Below are 20552 nucleotides of genomic sequence, written 5' to 3'. Positions count from 1 at the left end.
GCTTCTGTTATTCCTTACCTGACTAGAATGTAAAGAATGTATTTTGAGGGAGAAGTTTCATCATACAGAGGAAAAAGAAATAAAACACTTTTTAGCACCTAGTATGTGCAAGAAATGACATGTTACACTGCCCCCAAAAGCTTATAATCTATCAGTGGAGACAGCCTGTGATAACAGGCAGACCATGACAGTGTTGTAATTTGATCTAAACCAGGGTTTCTCATCATTGGCACTATTGGCATTTTGGGCTGAATAAGTCTTTGTTGTGGAGGGCCGTTCCGTGCATTATATGATGTTTAGCAGCATCCCTGGCCTCTATCAGGTGCAGCAACGCCTGGACTTCCCCCAAACTCCCAGTTTTGACAATTAAAAGTGTCTTCAGACATTGCCAGATGCCCCTGGGGGTGCAAAATCACCTCTGGTTGAGAACCTTGGGTCTAAACAGAGAGCCACAGCAATGTGGGAACTGGCAGGGTCAACCCCATTTGCAAAGGCTTGAATAGGAGCCTTCCATGCTGCCTTCATGGAAAGTACGGTATTTACCTGGGCCTTGGCTGATAGTAGGCTTTTGCGTAGTGGAGGTTGAGGGAAGGCCATCTGCATGGAGGTGACAGTATGCACAAAGGCACAGAAAACAGCAAAGAGCCCAGAATGTCCAGGTAATGATGAATAGCCTGTTGCAGTATGGGATTTTCAAGTGTGGTAATAGGGAAGGCTGGGAAGATAAGATGAAGTTAGATCATAAGGAGTCTTGGGTGCCATGCTAGGGGATTTGGCTTTTTTATCTGTAGACAGTGGGGAACCAGCAAAGGTTTTTGAGTAGGGCAGTCATATGGGCCTAAGTTTCATCATCTGTGAAATAATTAAACTCTGAAGGTCCCCAGCTCTGAATTTTGTGACTATGTTAATTGTGTGACTTAGTTCCAATCTGTTTTTTAAGAAAGTAATTTTGGTGTCAGTAGGAGAAAAAACTGTAGGTCGGGGAACCTTGGGTGAGAAGTGCTAAAGAGCTAAACTAGACAGTGTAAGTGGAAATGGAAGGGAGGGGACAGATTTCAAGGGATATTTTGGAGTAAAAAAACAGTGTAATGTGGTGATGTGGGTAGGGCAGGAAGGGATGGCCAGATGCTGAGGGTCCAACTTAGGTAACTGGAAGGGTGAAGAACCTAGTCACTGAGAGAGAGAGACCACAGGGGAAGGGGCAGGGTTGATGCTAAGCACACAGGAATGGTTTAGGTGAGAGTATCTTTCTGGTCTCTAGCTCTGAAGTCCTATCACCAAGCAGTTCAGTTTTGGGTATGTTGAAAATGTGGGTTTGGCATTCAGAAGAGATTGTCTGTGGTGGGGTTGCAGATTTGGGGAACTAGGTCATGAGACTGTTTAGTCTATATTTGTTAGTATGTCTTCAACAGGTAAAATGAAGGCATGGTTCTGATACTAAGGAATAGGTGACAGGTGGCATTGAGCCTTAAAGTCTTAAACAAATGGCTTTTTGTGTGTGTGCAGACTTAGAAAGCAACACTGGTATAGAAAGTATATTTGCAAGCAACAAATTAGATGTGTATATAACAATATAATGGATCTTTGTGCTTATTAAAGAAAGGAAAGAAACAAAGAGACATAACACAATAGCACTTTAAACACTTTAAATAATCCTAAATGCCTAATTTTTTGTACAGTTCACAAAGTTGTGCAATCACCACTGTCAAATTTCAGAACATTCCATCACCTCAAAAAGAAGCCCCATATTCATTAGCAGTTACTCACCATTCCCCTCTCCCCAGCCCTGACAACCATTAATCTACTTTCTGTCCCTGTGGATTTGCCTATGGAACCATAAAATATGTGGCCTTTTATGTCAGGCTTCTTTCATCTAGCAAAAGTTTTCAAGGCTTATCCATGTTGTAGCAGATATCAGTACTTTATTCCCTTTTTGGCTGAATAACATTCCATTGTGTGACCATGGCACATTTTGTTTATCCATTCATCAGCTGATGGACATTTAGGTTGTTTCCAGTTTTTGGCTATTATGGATAACGCTGCTATGAACACTCATGTACACATTTTTGTGTAGACATGTTTTCAGTTTTCTTGAGTATATACCTAGGAGTGGAATTGCTGGGCACAGTAGCATTTTCAGAAATTTAAAATAAATACATTCAAAACAACCCCATTTTGCAACAATACATACAAACAAATACTACATATTAAGCACATTAGAATGGTTGCCTGTGGCAGGAGCCAGAATGACAGTGAGTATGAGGATAAAAGGAAGTAAATAAAACAAAAGTGGGGCTTTGCCACGATAATGTGCCATGAACTGAGGAATATGACTAATTCAACCTCTGTACCTGAAGTCAAAAAAAAAAACAGAGGTACAATAAAATTGAACTTTTCTAATCCTCAAATCTGTCACAGGGAATATTAAGGCATCTTGAATAGTTTTAGAAAATGCCATAGAATAGATCTCATGATGATCTCTCAAATTCCTTAAATTTATTTTTGTCAAAGGATTTTTTTTTTTTCTTTTTGGGTGAAGTAGAAAAGGATAGCAAAGGGAGACACAGCAGGCTTCTGCCTCAAAAAACTATGTGTCTCCGGATTTTTTTTTTTTTGATTATAAAAATAGTACATTCCCATTTTGGAGAATTGGAAAATCAGAAAAGTACACGCCAGGTAAGGACATCATCTGTAATGATTCTACCTCCTATCTAACTACAGAAAGTATTTGTCTCTAATTTGTTATTTAGTCTCTGATTTGTTCCTTTTTGTGTAGTCTTGTCATTTTACGTCTTTGTTTAAAATAATGCTGTGAGGATGAAAGAATGCTATAAGACGTTTTAAAGAGTAGTCATAGCAGATGAAATCTAGTGTATTAGCAATGTCATACCTTTCTAGAAGTCAACCAAAAGTAAAGTTCCCGTTACATCATATTACAGGAAGAAGCTGCGAAGATATTGCTGGCCGAGTTCAACCTGGGCTGTGATGTGCAACACACTGAACATGTGTATAGGGTTTATGTCACAACCTTTCTGGGATTCGGGGGCAACTTTGCCCGGCAGCGCTATGAAGACCTTGTGATGAATGAAACTCTTAACAAGAACAGGTATGTTTGACATGGGATCTGTGATTCTGAAATAGAATGCTGTTAGGCTGCAGATATTAGGAAAAAATGGTTACATCCTACTAGATAGATACGTCCTTGCTTCCTCCTTTCTGACCACCCCTGCCAACGGGGTAGCATCTTTTAGAGACCCTCTATTAGTAGTCCCACTTGATCTGCTTGAGAGTGCCTTCTAATCTTTGTTATTAGGACTCAAAAATGTACAGTGGCTTATTGTGGTGACCTCTTGCTGTGCCCATCTTCAGACATGGTATCACAGGATAAGTGAGATCAGTTAAGTCACCAATTTAAATTGTGCAGTGTAATGTAGTTCCTGGAAGTTCATTCTATCAATACATGGAAGTGCGCAGGACATGTTTGCTGAATTACAGTAGACCTGCATCTTACGTGGGACTTAAGGTTCCATAGTGTGCATAAAAGATTAAAAGCATCTTAATCAAAATTAGCCTTTAAAATAGTAGTCAAAATTAGCCTTTAAAATATTCTCTTTAAGTCCAGAATAGACATTTTTTCCTCCAGCATTGGACAGACCACTGATTCTTCATTTGTGTACCAGATGAAGTATTTATACCATAATGTACAAATAGTTGTGGGTTTTTTAGCATGTAAAATTATTTTTATCATTATGCACATTAAAGGAAAGCATAATAGAGAGCAGAGTTCTTTTCCACCATAAAACTGTTTACCCCCATTTGTTTAGCTGGAAACAGTGGCTTGAAGAGCTACTGGTTTATCCCATTTGTAATAATTTCTCTACAGTAATCAATTGTCTTATATTGGGAGCATGTTACAGAAAATATTGTCTCATAAGTCTTTTTTGTTTTTCTGAGTCTAAACTCCTAAGAGTTAGAGGAGGCTGAGTACAGTAGTGATGTGTTTTGTTTGTTTTTGTCATCGTGACAGGTTGCTAGGCCAGAAGACAGGTCTGAGTCCCGACAATCCGTTTCTAGATCCCTGCCTGCCTGTGGGACTCACGGATGTGGTGGAAAGGAGCAGCCAGGTCCTTCATGTCCGAGGAAGAGGGGACTGGGTGGCTTGCGGGGCCATGCTGAGCCCCCTGTTGGCTCGCTCCAACACCAGCCAGGCCTCGCTGAATGGCATCTACCAGTCGCCCATTGACTTCAACAACAGCGAGTTCTACGGTTTCTCCGAGTTCTTTTACTGTACAGAGGATGTGTTACGCATCGGTGGCCGCTACCACGGGCCCACATTTGCCAAGGCTGCTCAGGTAAATTATTAATAATGAAGTGACTCATCCTGGCAGCAGCCATTTATTGGACGCCTAACTTTGTACCAGATGCCATGCGAAGGGCTTTGCTTGCATGATCTCACTGGATTCTTGGCAGGAGCCCTGTGAGCCCTCATTTTACAGATGAGGAGGTGGACTTAGAGAAGTTAAGGAACCTGCTGTGCTATACTGCCTTCTAATTAATTAAGCTTAGGTTTCCATGGGTGTCCTATTACCCAAATTATCACCCAGGTCTAATATTGTCATGGTGGTTAATGGTTTTTCCTCCAACTTTCCAATAGTCTTAATTAATGTTTGTGGCCAAAAGTGTCATCTCCAGGTATTTTTCCCTTACTGGGTGTTCCCAGGTGTAATGTGCTTTTGGAGATGAGGTCACACAGGTGGGCAAGTCCACTTTCATTTTCTTACCTTGAGTTTTAAGAGGCCAGGATGGTATAGGGTCACTTAGAATATTAAAAAGATGTTGCACTAAGACCCAGCACAGCCAAATAAATAGATAAATAAATATTTTTTTAAAAAAAAGATGTTGCAAAAAGCAATGATAGTGCATTTAAATTGTGGAAGAAGTAAACATTCACTTAGAGCACATTTAGGACTTAAGCATCTTATAGGCTTAAAGCATTTGTTATTTGGACAGGTGAAAGTTTAGCTAGCTTTCTACAGTGTCTGCTTTAATTTGGATTCATCTCTTTTTAATTTTTGTATATCTGTCTCTTTTATCAGAAAAATTTATGGGGAGATCTGTCCTCTCTTACATTTTTTATTCTTTCCCTTCTGCTTTCTTAGAATTCTCTAAGGTTCGCTTGGTATAAGGCTTCCAAAAGGAATAATATCTGCAGTGTTTGTACTATTCTGTTCTCTAAAGGCAGTCCCTAAGAAATATTGAGGAAAACCTGGTTTGTATTTGCCCTTGCCTCTAGGAATACCCTCATATTCCCTTTCCTTTCCAGCGTCCCCTAAGTGTCCATAGCCTGAATCTTTCTCTCATTTTAAAACCTTCTCAAATCCTATTCCCTTGAACATCAAAGGGCTCAAGTTATTACTTGCCCAAACTGCTAGTGGCTTAATATGTTTTCTTTCCTAGGTAAAAGATGATTTCGTTCGCCCTTTTTTTTTTTTTAACTTTGACTCAACTGTTATCGTCCCAGTGACACCTTCCTTGGCCATCCTATACAAAATTGCAGCCCTCCCCAATATTACCTATTTCCCTTTCCTGCTTTATTTTTCCCACGAGCACTTAACATAATCTAACCCACTCTGTGTACGTATGTGTATATGTATGTATGTATACATGTATATTTGGTTATTGTCCCCCACCACTAGAAAGTAAGCTTCGTAAGGATCCCCCTGGCATCTAGAATAGCACCTGCCACATAGTAGACATGCAGGAAATGTTAGTTTACTGAACAAACCAAAAGGAATGATTCCTTTGGTGAGAATTACAACACGGAGGCAGGCCAGTGATAGATCTTTTTTTTTTTTTTTATAAATTTATTTATTTTATTTATTTTATTTTTGGCTGCATTGGGTCTTCATTGCTGCAGGCGGGGTTTTTCTAGTTGCGGTGAGTGGGGGCTGCTCTTCGTTGCGGTGCGCGGGCTTCTCACTGGGTGACTTCTCTTTGTTGCGGAGCACGGGCTCTAGGTGCACAGGCTTCAGTTGTTGTGGCACACGGGCTCAGTAGTTGTGGTTCACGGGCTCTAGAGCGCAGGCTCAGTAGTTGTGGTGCATGGGCTTAGTTGCTCTGCAGCATGTGGGATCTTCCCGGACCAGGGCTTGAACCCGTGTTCCCTGCATTGGCAGGCGGAGTCTTAACCACTGTGCCACCAAGGAAGTCCCAGTGATAGATCTTTGACCATTTTCTGTTCCATCTGTTTGACCTATTCATGTCAGTCCTACGTAGGATAGAATGAAGCTCTGTTTGGCTTTTGATGTTGCTACTCCTGGTCCTAACCTTACCCATCTCTGAAGCCTAAGAGGCTCAGGAGCCATGTCAGGCGGGCTTTGTAGTGAATGTGGAGGCAATAGGAATAAAAAGGACTATTCCCAGGTCACTCAAGTCACTCAGTGGCCTGAGTTCAGGGACTTGCCTTGCCCAGGACCTGGCACTGTGTTTGGTGAATGAATATGCCATTTCTGTTTTCCTTTGTCAACTAATAGCCCACAAGTAACTTTAGAAATGGAACAGCTATGACTGTGGCAGTTACAGTTTGCCTCCCATTTCATGTTGCACCATTTCTCTGTGGTTGTTCCAGGATTACTGTGGCATGGCTTGGTCAGTACTCACTCAGAGATTCAAGAATGGCCTCTTTTCATCACATGCAGATGAGCATCGACTCAAGTAAGTAACTTCCTTTTCTCCCTTAGATGTGGCCTTAAAATGTATGAACGGGACTTCCTTGGTGGTGCAGTGGTTAAGAATCTGCCTGCCAATGCAGGGGACGTGGGTTCGAGCCCTGGTCCGGGAAGATCCCACATGCCATGGAGCAACTAAGCCCGTGCGCCACAACTACTGAGCCTGTGCCCTAGAGCCTGTGAGCCACAACTACTGAGCCCGTGCACCACAACTACTGAAGCCCACGCACCCTAGAGCCTGCGCACCACAGCTACTGAGCCCACGCACTGCAACTACTGAAGCCCAGGCACTCTAGGACCTGCATGTCGCAACTATTGAGCCCCCGTGCTACAGCTACTGAAGCCTGTGTGCCTAGAGCCCATGCTCCACAACAAGAAAAGCCACCGCAATGAGAAGCCCAAGCACCGTGACAAAGAGTAGCCCCCGCTTGCCGCAACTAGAGAAAGGCTGTGCGCAGCAATGAAGATGCAACGCAGCCAAAAAAATAAAATTAAATTAAATTTTAAAAAAAAGTGTATGAACAATGAATGAGAGTGAGCGAGTGATAGTACAGATTGGATTTTATGTTGAAGGAGAATTTGGTTATTTCAGATTTTGATTTTCTGAAGGGTAGAGGCCAAAATAGTGAGCTTATTTTAGTGAAGCCGAGGGAAACTGGTGGTTACCAAAAAGTGTTCTCTCCAAGTGGTTTTAAATCAAAAGTGGTGGTCTTTTTATTTTTAAATTTTTATTAAAATATCAAACATGCAGAAAAGTAGAAAGAACAGTAACAGAAACCCATGTGTAACTGTCACCCAGCTTCAACAAATATCAATATTTTGCCAGTTTGGTTCATCAGTCCTCCCATTTTGTAAATGTTTTAGTTAAAAAAATTTAAACATAAACAAAAATAGAACAGTATAATGAACTCCTGAATATCTGTCACCCAGCTTCTCTCCTAATAGCTGTCAACTTCCAGCCCTCTTGTTTCATCTGTTTTCCCACCCCACAATTCAGTCATTTTGAAGCAAATCCAAAACATCGTATTTGTAGATATTTCAGCATTCTCCCTGAAGATAAGGGCTATTAGAAAAAAAAGAAAGAAAAAGAAAAGTAAAACGTACTCATAATAGTGTTATTACATTGCATAGAGAGGTGTTCTTCACTTTTGCGGTAAACATTAACATAAAGGAGGCTCAGATTTGGCTCCACCTAGAGGTGAGGAAGGTGAAACGGGGAAAGAGAGGTCTTTTTGACATCTAGTGGGAATATGCAGAAAACATTCAAATTTTTTTTTTTCAAAAATTTATTTTTATATTTGGCTGCATTGGGTTTTCGTTGCTGCGTGTGGGCTTTCTCTAGTTGTGGCGAGCAGGGGCTACTCTTCGTTGCGGTGCGCAGGCTTCTCACTGCGGTGGCTTCCCTTGTTGTGGAGCACAGGCTCTAGGAGCACGGGCTTCAGTAGTTGTGGCACACAGGATCAGTAGTTGTGGCTTGCAGGCTCTAGAGCACAGGCTCAGTAGTTGTGGCGCACAGGCTTTGCTGCTCCGTGGCATGTGGGATCTTCCCGGACCAGGGCTTGAACCCACATCCTCTCCGTTGGCAGGTGGATTCTTAACCACTGCACCACCAGGGAAGTCCCTCGTTTTCTCTTTAAAAAAAATTAACTATTTTTTGTCACACAGATATCAGTGTTTTAAGTCAGCTTGGATGTACCAGGTTCTTCATGAAGGATTCCACTTTCCCTATGACTACCCAAATCTGCAGACAGCCCAGCTGGTCTATGACCGAGAGGTTCAGTGGACACTGGGAGCCATTTTGTATAAAACACGCTTCTTACCACTCAGGTAAAGTGGACTGACCAAGCTGGCATCTTGAGCTCAGAGGATGTTAGTTGGTGCCTCAGAATAGGTTTCTTAAGTAACCTCCCCCTCAAAAAACCAAAAAAAACCCCACCTAAACTCCCCTTATTACTGCCACGTGAAACTACTATTACTTACCAGGCATGTTGAAACAGAAAGAAATCTGAGAATTATTGGTCTGGAGTATGTTCTTCTTTGCAATTTCAGGAATTCAGTGGTTTTTTTTTGGCCGTGCCCCGTGGCTTGTGGGATCTTAGTTCCCCGACCAGGGATTGAACCCACGCCCTCGGCAGTGAAACCGCTAAGTCCTAACCACTGGACCGCCAGGGAGTTCCCAGGAATTCAGTTTTGTTTATCTACAACAAATCAATCTTTAGAATTGAGCTCTTACTAACAACTTCTAAGATACTGACTGATGAACTAAAGTTACTCTGGAACTATCTCTATCTGACTAGAGGACTGGGATATGTTGTTCCTATACAGCAATCTTTCCTAATGGGTAGAGTCACTCTAGAGATCATGTCATTGACTTGGAAGGCTTTTTGGTGGGCCAGAATTAGAACAAAGGACATGAGATGCTTTTAGGGGATGTCTTGCTCTTTTGTACCATAAGATATTTGGGATAATTTTTAGGTGCTCTCTCCTCTGGACTATTTCAGATAAACTAAGATGAACTCTTAATCTTTGGTGCCTGTTTCTTTAAACTCAATACAGAAACCAGGCCGGTGAGAGAAGTGGGGAACTGGAGAGTATGTGCCCCAAACAAAAGGCTGATTACCGTCATGCAGAAGTGCTGTCCCAGCATTTGCCAGCTCTCCTTTGTCGAGAAGCCAGAAATCCATATTTTATATGTGGTCTTTCTGTTTGGAGATTCACATTTTTAAAAAACACTGCAGGTCAAACAGAATGAAAATGGATCTGGTATCTGGACCATGAGAGAAGGGCTTCTGTTCTAGACAGATCACTGCACTTAGGTTTACACGTCTATTTTTTTCTTCGGTTTACAATACAATTGATTAAGTGACAGCTTTCTCTAGATAAATCCTAAATCCTCAGGAAGCACAGGAACTTTTTTTTTTTTAAAGATTTAGATATACTCTGATTTCTTGATTAGATTCAGGGGCCACCTTACTCTCATTAGCACCGTATTTACAAACTGTGTAGGCCAGGGTGGCATGGGGTCACTGTTAAGACTTATTTGACAGATGACCAGTCTTGTCTTACTGTTCATTTTCTTGGCTTCTAATTTTGCCCCCAGATTCTAGAGGGGGTAGGCCTGTGAGGCTCCCTCTAGGCCGGGGCAAGGAAGGTACAGAAGGAATCGCACATACCAGCTCTGGGCCTGGGGACATGCTTCAGCTTTGCTTGCTCTGTGGAGCTGGTATTATAGCATGTTTACATGGATGGAGTAAATGGGTAAAACCACTGGGCCTTTTAAATCTGCATAAATATTTCTCTCCTAAACTAACATTTCTTTCCACCTTCTTCCTTAGGGATCTACGGCAGGAAGGTGCCCGACAGGCCCATGGTAGCTGGTTCCGTCTCTCCTTTGTGTACAACCACTATCTTTTCTTCGCCTGTATCCTGGTGGTGCTACTGGCCATCATCCTGTACCTTCTGCGGCTACGCCGAATTCACCACCGACAAAGTCGAGCCTCAACCCCATTGGACTTACTGTGGATTGAGGAGGTGGTGCCCATGATTGGGGTACAGGTTGGGCCATGAGGCTGGACAGGTTCTAGGGGAACTCAAGTATTCAGAATTGCTGCCCATTGAATTCCACCACATTCTGGTACTGGCCTCAGATGCTGCTTTGCCTGACTTTGTGGATATTTGGCCTTGAAATTTCTACTTTAGTACCTACTTTAATTCATTCTCAATATCCAGGTCCTCTTCTCTGAGAGAAGCTGTAATTTAGTCTATGAAGAACTAAATGAGAGATTGGTGCTAACAAAGGGAACCAACTTTAGTCCAATTGAAGCATGCTTCTACTCCTTTATCTGAGTGATCTGGTGTGCTCCTGGGATCTAGACTTTTCTCCCCTTGCTTAAAGCTTGAAGTTTGGCATTGGGCACACTGGAAGTCTGGTTGAAACCAAACTTGGAGCATCTGATTCAAAGCCGAAGACATTCTAGCAAGTGCAGCAGCCCCTTCTTTCTCTGTAACAGAGATATCACTTATGTGGAGATCCACAGCCTTTAATAGGGATCCAAGATCTTTGCAGTTCAGCGGAACAGATAAGAATTTCCAGGCAACCAAAATAACACAGCTTCTTTGCTTACTCAACAAAGAAGCCATTGTGAGTGTGGTCCAAGATCCCTGACATACTGTTGCTGATGTTAATTTGTGATTTTAAAAGGTTAGAACCCTTTCTAAATGAATGGTCCATTGACGATTCTAACAATATGTTATCTGATGCCTGGTAAGACCAGGATAGAAAATTTTTCCATGTCTATGTGCCTCACAGGCTGTTTGGGCATTAATTTTTCTTTTTGAACCTTAAGTGTGCTTGTAGGGTTGGAGAAACTGTGATGGGAATTGGAGACCTAGATTTGTCTGCTTTCAGGTCACTGTCCTCTAGGCCTATTTTTATGAGTCCTTATGCGGGAAGATTAAAAAAAAAAGAGTTCCTTTATTTCACTTCTAAGATCAATATGTATTTTGGGAAGGGATGCATTTGGATTGTTTTTAAAGAAAGAAAGAACAGTATCAGGAGAGTGGACAAAGGCAATAAAATCCAAGCTCTTATTTATTAATGTTTTTCTGAGAAACAGAAGTTCTCTCAATTTGACTCTTGGAATATTTGAAAAGAAGCAAATCCCAAACTTTGGAATAAACAGGTAAATCTGTTAATAATCTACCTGGCAACTTTCAGAATATTTCTTAAGAGAGTTCTCAGTCATAAACAGCATTTCCATTAATGGGGAGAGAGGAAAAGCCATAGTAATTACATTTTTATCTCCTACCCTTCAGGAGCTTTGCTTTTTCTCTTCATTTAGCCTTCAAATTGCACAAGGGTTTCTTTTTCATCCCCGTGGAACCTTCTTTATACGTTAATAACCATTCCTCTATGTAGCCTTAAATGTCCTGCCCAAGAATATGCTCCCAGAGTTAAAACAGTTTTCTTTTTTGTCAGCTTTGAGTTCTAGGATTACATGAGTAGGGGAAAGGTCCTTGACTTTAAAGGGAAAAGAAAGTGGAATTCTTAAAAAATAAATTCCATACTGGGAGCAGAAAGGAATTAAGTGCTTCATAAAACCAAGAAAAATAAATCCAAATCCTCCTAGAAATAAATTGGGTTGAAAATAAGTATACTGACTCTTGGTTGGTAGGTGAAAAGATCATGAGTCTTGAATTGTTTTCAAATTAGATAAAAATGGTTCCAGCAAAGAGTCTTACAGGTTCCTTTGGAAGTACTTTTTACTTTTCATTAGGGCTTATGTCACAGCAGTTTCCTTTAATTTTTAAGATTTCTAAATTGCCTTGATTTTCTTTGACTTCATATCTTTGTACTGTGAGTGACCCCTTGCCTTATGAATGCTGCTTATAAATAACGTCATAATATGTTTTGCTAGCCATTGCCTCCTCAGGTTAAGTCTTTTCCCCTCACCTTGGTTTCCAAATACTATTTTTGGTTTTCTTGTGTGATCTAGTCAAAGATCTCAAAAGCTGCCTAGCTGGCTAACAGTGATCACATTTGTATGCTCAGAATGAAACTGAAGCATGGAGGAGGTGGTGATTAGTCCAATCTAATTAGCTCAAAAGTTATTCTTCATCCTGGCTATGATAATAGCTACCATTTGCAAAGCACTTATTGTGTATCACATACATCTTTAAGAATTTTATGTATATTATTTGCTCATCATGATAACCTTTCAGATTATTGTGTTCTTTTTATAGTTGAGAAACTCAGGATACCTGTTTATCATTTTTTCCATATAAATGTATTTCTTAATTTATTTTAATTAGTCTTTGAATTTTTTTAGTGTTATATCCTTTTATTATTTTAATATTATAGGATCTAGGCTTGTCTACTGCAGTGAGTAAGGCATCTTAGAGTTCCATGGTATAAAAATAAGAAGGACGAATTTTTGTCATACCCCTCAGAAAAACTGAGTATTTGCTCTTGGTTCTGGTTCCTGAGCTTCTTCCATTGCTCCCAATTAAAAATTTTAAATCAAATCTCATTAGCTAGAAACAGAAGCCATTTATCCCTTGCTGAGGGCCAATTATATATATTACTTTCTCAAAATGAAATATTCTTACTTATAGAATCAGAGTCTATCTTCCCTTTAACCCTGTTTTTGCCCTCAGTTTTTAAAGATTTCTATTTGCATTTCTGCATTTTGAGCGGTTCTCAAGTGAAAATAATTATGATTTCATAAAATTCACATTCCACTGGTTCCTTTGAATCTTACCAAGCAGTCTTCCTTATAACAGCAGCAATGAACCTGAACTGTTTCAGTGCTTTAATTACTGAGATAGGTCACAAATGTCAAAGTCGAGCCAGTGGCTTATAGGAGTGAGGCTTTATTATTCTTTATGTTGGCACAGCCCATCACTTTTCTCTGAATTCTTATCATGAGAACATAATAAAAATATGTATAATACCCAATTATTTGGCATTACATTCACTTAAGTTGCAGTTAATTCTAAGCCAAATTATACCATCTTTCTCTCTGTACCTTAGCTCCTTGAATTGATTTTCCTTGGTCTAGGAAACTTTAGGCACTTCCCCCAACCTTGTATTTATTCTTCTAATGTTATCCAAAGTATTCTGCCTCTGCTCTCCTCAGCCTAAGAGCTTTCTTTAACTTCAGAGGCCTTAGGCAGTGATTATTAAAACGTGGGTGAGTCTGCCATACACTTGCTAAGCTAGTCATTTTAGGCATTAACATTTATTATCACCTCCATATTTATATTTTTGAGATACAATAACTTCTCACTGGTATTATCTAGATGCCCCCTCACCCCTATTCTCATAGTTTTGTGTTCTGCTTTTTGTCAGGGGTGAAAGACAAGTGGGTGGTGTGATTTAGGGCAAAGAACAGCAGGCTTCCAAACAGCAGATTTGGATTTTAGCCCTGGCTTTGTCATTAAATAGCTCTGGTACCCCAGGCAAGTCACCTGCCCTCTCTGGTTCATTTCTCATCTATAAAACAAGATGGCTGGACAAGATGATCTGAGGCCAGTTCCAAAGGGAGAAAAACTGGCCTAAGGAACTAAAGGCAGAGAAGGTAGAGAAGTGATATAGTAGTTTCAGGAAGAGGATTGTGGCCTTTGGTTTAGAAGATCAGGCTGCCCAGAAGAACCAGTGGTCATTTCCTACTTTATCCATAGTCCCTGACGTTAAGGTTGGTGGGAATGGACTTTCCAAAAGCAATCATCATACATCAATTTCAGAAAATGAGATTTTTTTTTTTTATGCTACTGACAATTCTTATTTATTGAAATCAGTGCTTAAGAAACTCTACCTGTGAACACTTTGAAATCCCAGTTCAAATCACATTAAAATATTCCATGATTCATACTTTCAACCAAGATTGGTCTCTCTTTCCCAGTTAATCCCAACTGGTGAAGTTTTACAAAATAAACATCTTTAGCTTCCTAGAGTTACATTTTTACTTGTTTGACTTATTTGCTGATTTTTGTAATGTGCTTTATATGATAAAAAATTCTATGAAAGTGCTAGGACTATTGGTTAGAGATTACTTTTTTTTTGAATTTTATTTTATTTATTTTTTTATATAGCATGTTCTTATTAGTTGTCCATTTTATACGTATTAGTGTATACATGTCAATCCCAATCTCCCAATTCATCCCACCACCACCACCCACCCCCAACTTTCCCCCCTTGGCGTCCATACGTTTGTTCTCTGCATCTGTGTCCCAATTTCTGCCCTGCAAACCAGTTCATCTGTGCCATTTTTCTAGTTTCCACATACATGCGTTAATATACGATATTTGTTATTCTCTTTCTGACTTAACTTCACTCTGTATGACAGTCTCTAGATCCATCCACGTCTCTACAAATGACCAAATTTTGTTCCTTTTTATGGCTGAGTAATATTCCATTGTATATATGTACCACATCTTCTTTATCCATTCATCTGTCGATGGGCATTTAGGTTGCTTCCATATCCTGGCTATTGTAAATAGTGCTGTGATGAACATTGGGGTGCATGTGTCTTTTTGAATTATGGATTTCTCTGGGTATATGCCCAGTAGTGGGATTGCTGGGTCATATGGTAATTCTATTTTTAGTTTTTTAAGGAACTTCCATACTGTTCTCCATAGTGGCTGTATCAATTTACATTCCCACGAACAGTGCAAGAGGGTTCCCTTTTCCCCACACCCTCTCCAGCACTTGTTGTTTGTAGATTTTCTAATGATGCCCATTCTAACTGGTGTGAGGTGATACCTCATTGTAGTTTTGATTTGCATTTCTTTAATAATTAGTGATGTTGAGAAGCTTTTCATGTGCTTCTTGGACATCTGTATGTCTTCTTTGGAGAAATGTCTATTTAGGTCTTCTGCCCATTTTGGGGTTGGGTTGTTTGTTTTTTTACTATTGAGCTGCATGAGCTGTTTATATATTTTAGAGATTAATCCTTTGTCTGTTGATTCATTTGCAAAAATATTTTCTCAAAAATAAGTATTTTCTCAAAAAAAATATTTTCTCCCATTCTGAGGGTTGTCTTTTCACCTTGTTTGTAGTTTCCTTTGCTGTGCAAAAACTTTTAAGTTTCATTTGGTCCCATTTGTTTATTTTTGTTTTTATTTCCATTACTCTAGGAGGTGGGTCACAAAAGATCTTGATGTGATTTATGTCAAAGAGTGTTCTTCCTATGCTTTCCTCTAAGAGTTTTATACTGTCTGGTCTTACATTTAGGTCTCTAATCCATTTTGAGTTTATTTTTGTGTATGGTGTTGGGGAGTGTTCTAATTTCATTCTTTTACATGTAGCTGTCCAGTTTTCCCAGCACCACTTATTGAAGAGACTGTCTTTTCTCCATTGTATATCCTTGCCTCCTTTGTCATAGATTAGTTGACCATAGGTGCGTGGGTTTACCTCTGGGGTTTCTATCCTGTTCCATTGATCTATATTTCTGTTTTTGTGCCAGTACCATATTGTCTTGATTACTGTAGCTTTGTAGTATAGTCTGAAGTCCGGGAGCCTGATTCCTCCAGCTCCGTTTTTTTTCCCTCAAGACTGCTTTGGCTATTTGGGGTCTTTTGTGTCTCCATACAAATTTTAAGATTTTTTGTTCTAGTTCTGTAAAAAAGGCCATTGGTAATTTAATAGGGATTGCATTGAATCTGTAGATTGCTTTGGGTAATATAGTCATTTTCCCAATATTGATTCTTCCAATCCAAGAACATGGTATATCTCTCCATCTGTTTTTATCATCTTTAATTTCTTTCATCAGTGTCTTATAGTTTTCTGCATGCAAGTCTTTTGTCTCCCTAGGTAGGTTTATTCCTAGGTAGTTTATTCTTTTTGTTGCAGTGGTAAATGGGAGTGTTTCCATAATTTCTCTTTCAGATTTTTCATCACTAGTGTATAGGAATGCAAAAGATTTCTGTGCATTAATTTTGTATCCTGCAACTTTACCAGATTCACTGATTAGCTCTAGTAGTTTCCTGGTGGCATCTTTAGGATTCTCTATGTATAGTATCATGTCATCTGCAAACAGTGACAGTTTTACTTCTTCTTTTCCAATTTGTATTCCTTTTATTTCTTTTTCTTCTCTGATTGCCGTGGCTAGGACTTCCAAAACTATGTTGAATACTAGTGGTGAGAGTGGACATCCCTGTCTTGCTCCTGATCTTAGAGGAAATGCTTTCAGTTTTTTACCATTGAGAATGATGTTTGCCGTGGATTTGTCGTATATGGCCTTTATTATGTTGAGGTAGTTTCCCTCTATGCCTACTTTCTGGAGAGTTTTTATCATAAATGGGTGTTGAATTTTGTCAAAACTTTTTCTGCATCTATTGAGATGATCATATGGTTTTTATTCTTCAAATTGTTAATATGGTGTATCACATTGATTGATTTCATATATCGAAGAATCCTTGCATCCCTGGGATAAATCCCACTTGATCATGGTGTATGATCCTTTTAATGTGTTGTTGGATTCTGTTTGCTAGTCTTTTGTTGAGGATTTTTGCATTTATATTCATCAGTGATATTGGTCTGTAATTTTCTTTTTTTGTAGTATCTTTGTCTGGTTTTGGTATCAGGGTGGTGGTGGCCTCATAGAATGAGTTTGGGAGTGTTCCTTCCTTCACAATTTTTTGGAAGAGTTTGAGAAGGATGGGTGTTAGCTCTTCTCTAAATGTTTGATAGAATTCACCTGCGAAACCATCTGGTCCTGGACTTGTGTTTGTTGGAAGATTTTTAATCACAGTTTCAATTTCATTACTTGTGATTGGTCTGTTCATATTTTCTATTTCTTCCTGGTTCAATCTTGGAAGCTTATAGCTAAGAATTTGTCCCTTTCTTCCAGGTTGTCCATTTTATTGGCATAGAGTTGCTTGTAGTAGTCTCTTAGGATGCTTTGTATTTCTGCAGTGTCCGTTGTAACATCTCCTTTTTCATTTCTAATTTTACTGATTTGAGTTCTCTCCCTCTTTTTCTTGATGAGTCTGGCTAAGGGTTTATCAATTTTGTTTTTCTTCTTAGAGAATCAGCTTTTAGTTTTATTGATCTTTGCTATTGTTTCCTTTGTTTCTATTTCATTTATTTCTGCTCTTATCTTGATGATTTCTTTCCTTCTACTAACTTGGGGTTTTGTTCTTCTTTCTCTAGTTCTTTTAGGTATAAGGTTAGATTGTTTATTTGAGATGTTTGTTGTTTCTTGAGGTAGGATCGTATTGCTATAAACTTCCCTCTTAGAACTGCTTTTGCTGCATCCCATAGGTTTTGCATCATTGTGTTTTCATTGTCATTTGTTTCTAGGTATTTTTTGACTTCCTCTTTGATTTCTTCAGTGATCTTTTGGTTATTTAGTAACGTATTGCTTAGCCTCCATGTGTTTATGGTTTTTACGTTTTCTTCCCTGTAATTGATTTCTAATCTCATAGTGTTGTGCTCAGAAAAGATGCTTGATATGATTTCAATTTTCTTAAATTTACTGAGGCTTGATTTGTGACCCAAGATGTGATCTATCCTGGAGAATGTTCTGTGAGCACTTTAGAAGAAAGTGTAATCTGCTGTTTTTGGATGGAATGTCCTATAAATATCAATTCAGTCTATCTGGTCTATTGTATCATTTAAAGCTTGTGTTTCCTTATTAATTTTCTGTCTGAATGATCTGTCCATTGGTGTGAGGTGTTAAAGTCCCCCACTATTATTTTGTTACTGTCGATTTCCTCTTTTATAGCTGTTAGCAGTTGCCTTATGTATTGAGGTGCTCCTATGTTGGGTGCATATATATCTATAATTGTTATATCTTCTTCTTGGATTGATCCCTTGATCATTATGTAGTGTCCTTCCTTGTCTCTTGTAACATTCTTTATTTTAAAGTCTACTTTATCTGATATGAGTATTGCTACTCCAGCTTTCTTTTGATTTCCATTTGCATGGAATATCTTTTTCCATGCCCTCACTTTCAGTCTGTATGTGTCCCTAGGTCTGAAGTGGGTCTCTTGTAGACAGCATATGTATGGGTCTTGTTTTTGTATCCATTCAGCAAGCCTGTGTCTTTTGGTTGGAGCATTTAATCCATTCACGTTTAAGGTAATTATCGATATGTATGTTCCTATTACCATTTTCTTAATTGTTTTGGGTTTGTTTTTCTAGGTCCTTTTCTTCTCTTGTGTTTCCCACTTAGAGAAGTTCCTTTAGCATTTGTTGTAGAGCTGGTTTGGTGGTGCTGAATTCTCTTAGCTTTTGCTTGTCTGTAAAGCTTTTGATTTCTCCATCGAATCTGAATGAGATCCTTGCCGGGTAGAGTAATCTTGGTTTAGGTTCTTCCCTTTCATCACTTTAAATATGTCATGCCACTCCCTTCTGGCTTGTAGAGTTTCTACTGAGAAATCAGCTGTTTACCTTATGGGAGTTCCCCTGTATGTTATTTGTTGTTTTTCCCTTGCTGCTTTCAATAATTTTTCTTCGTCTTTAATTTTTGCCAATTTGATTACTACGTGTCTTGGTGTGTTTCTCCTTGGTTTTATCCTGTATGGGACTCTCTGTGCTTCCTGGACTTGGGTGGCTATTTCCTTTCCCATGTTAGGGAAGTTTTCGACTATAATCTCTGCAAATATTTTCTTGGGTCCTTTGTGTCTCTCTTCTCCTTCTGGGACCCCTACAATGCGAATGTTGTTGCATTTAATGTTGTCCCAGAGGTCTCTTAGGCTGTCTTCATTTCTTTTCATTCTTTTTTCTATATTCTGTTCCCCAGCAGCGAATTCCACCATTCTGTCTTCCAGGTCACTTACCTGTTCTTCTGCCTCAGTGATTCTGCTATTGATTCCGTCTAGTGTATTTTTCATTTCAGTTATTGTATTGTTCTTCTCTGTTTGTGTGTTCTTTAATTCTTCTAAGTCTTTGTTAAACATTTCTTTCATCTTCTCAATCTTTGCCTCCATTCTTTTTCCGAGGTCCTGGATCATCTTCACTATCATTATTCTGAATTCTTTTTCTGGAAGGTTGCCTATCTGCACTTCATTTAGTTGTTTTTCTGGGGTTTTATCTTGTTCCTTCATCTGGTACATAGCCCTCTGCCTTTTCATCTTGTCTATCTTTCTGTGAATGTGGTTTTTGTTCCACAGGCTGCAGGACTGTAGTTCTTGCTTCTGCTGTCTGCCCTCTGGTGGATGAGGCTATCTAAGAGGCTTGTACAAGTTTCCTGATGGGAGGGACTGGTGGTGGGTAGAACTGGCTGTTGCTCTGGTGGGCAGAGCTCAGTAAAACTTTAATCCGCTTGTCTGCTGATGGGTGGGGCTGGGTTCCCACCTTGTTGGTTGTTTGGCCTAAGGTGACCCAACACTGGAGCCTACCCGGGTTCTTTGGTGGGGTTAATGGTGGACTCTGGGAGGACTCACGCTGAGGAGTACTTCTCAGAACTTCTGCTGCCAGTGTCCTTGTCCTCATGGTGAGACACAGCCACCCCCCGCCTCTGCAGGAGAGCCTCCAACACTAGCAGGTAGGTCTGGTTTTGTCTCCTGTGGGGTCACTGCTCCTTCCCCTGGGTCCCGATGCACACACTACTTTGTGTGTGCCCTCCAAGAGTGGAGTCTCTGTTTCCCCCAGTCCTGTCGAGGTCCTGTAATCAAATCCCGCTAGCCTTCAAAGTCTGATTCTCTAGGAATTCCTCCTCCTGTTGCCACACCCACAGGTTGGGAAGCCTGATGTGGGGCTCAGAACCTTCACTCCAGTGGGTGGACTTCTGTGGTATAAGTGTTCTCCAGTTTGTGAATCACCCAGCCAGCAGTTATGGAATTTGATTTTATTGTGATTGTGCCCCTCCTACCGTCTCACTGTAGCTTCTCCTTTGTCTTTGTGTATGGGGTATCTTTTTTGGTGAGTTCCAGTGTCTTCCTGTTGATGATTGTTCAGCAGTTAGCTGTGATTCCGGTGCTTTCACAAGAGGGAGTGAGATCACGTCTTTCTACTCCACCATCTTAAACCAATCTCCAGAAAATGAGATTTTTAAAGCTGAGACTTTAGAGATTTCTGGTTAACCCCCATGATTTTACAGATGATGAAATTGACACCCAGAACAGTAGTAATACAATGAAATGATTATTGATGGAATCTTCTTGCAAGACTGTGTGTTTCAACACAATATATATAATACAGCTGACTGCAACTAACCAGGCGCAGTCTTTATAACTGCTTCTGATATTCCTTGGTGATTGCTCACATTTAGGAATAAAATATGAAAGAAATGCTTTGTTAGAAATAGTATCAGGTTTTCAGTACATCCATTCTAGCTTCTTTATTTGTTTCAATAATTTAAAATTTTAGACATCTCT

General features: G+C 39.8%; 1 protein-coding gene across 11 annotated transcripts in view; it reads left to right on the top strand.

Moving 5' to 3' along the window:
* Window positions 1-20552, top strand: part of ENTPD7 (ectonucleoside triphosphate diphosphohydrolase 7) — a 70763-nt gene that overhangs the window by 33803 nt on the left and 16408 nt on the right. For 8 of the 11 annotated variants that reach the window (XR_014253474.1, XR_014253475.1, XM_082425184.1 and 5 more), the window contains 5 exons: window positions 2940-3106; window positions 4028-4352; window positions 6629-6714; window positions 8394-8555; window positions 10064-10277. Coding sequence is in view for 7 of the 11 variants with exons in the window: in XM_082425184.1 (XP_082281310.1) it covers window positions 2940-3106; window positions 4028-4352; window positions 6629-6714; window positions 8394-8555; window positions 10064-10277 (954 nt within the window). In the remaining 4 variants the exon portion in view is untranslated. Of the gene's footprint in view, window positions 1-2939; window positions 3107-4027; window positions 4353-6628; window positions 6715-8393; window positions 8556-10063; window positions 11331-20552 lie in introns of those variants that run through there. The other 3 variants (XR_014253476.1, XR_014253477.1, XM_082425189.1) reach the window with 2 other exon arrangements.

Source organism: Balaenoptera physalus (assembly GCF_965194825.1).
Source record: "Balaenoptera physalus genome assembly, chromosome: 14".
Taxonomy (NCBI): Eukaryota; Metazoa; Chordata; class Mammalia; order Artiodactyla; family Balaenopteridae; genus Balaenoptera; species Balaenoptera physalus.
The sequence above is the reverse complement of the archived record's forward strand: the minus strand, read 5'-3'. Positions and strand labels throughout refer to the sequence as shown.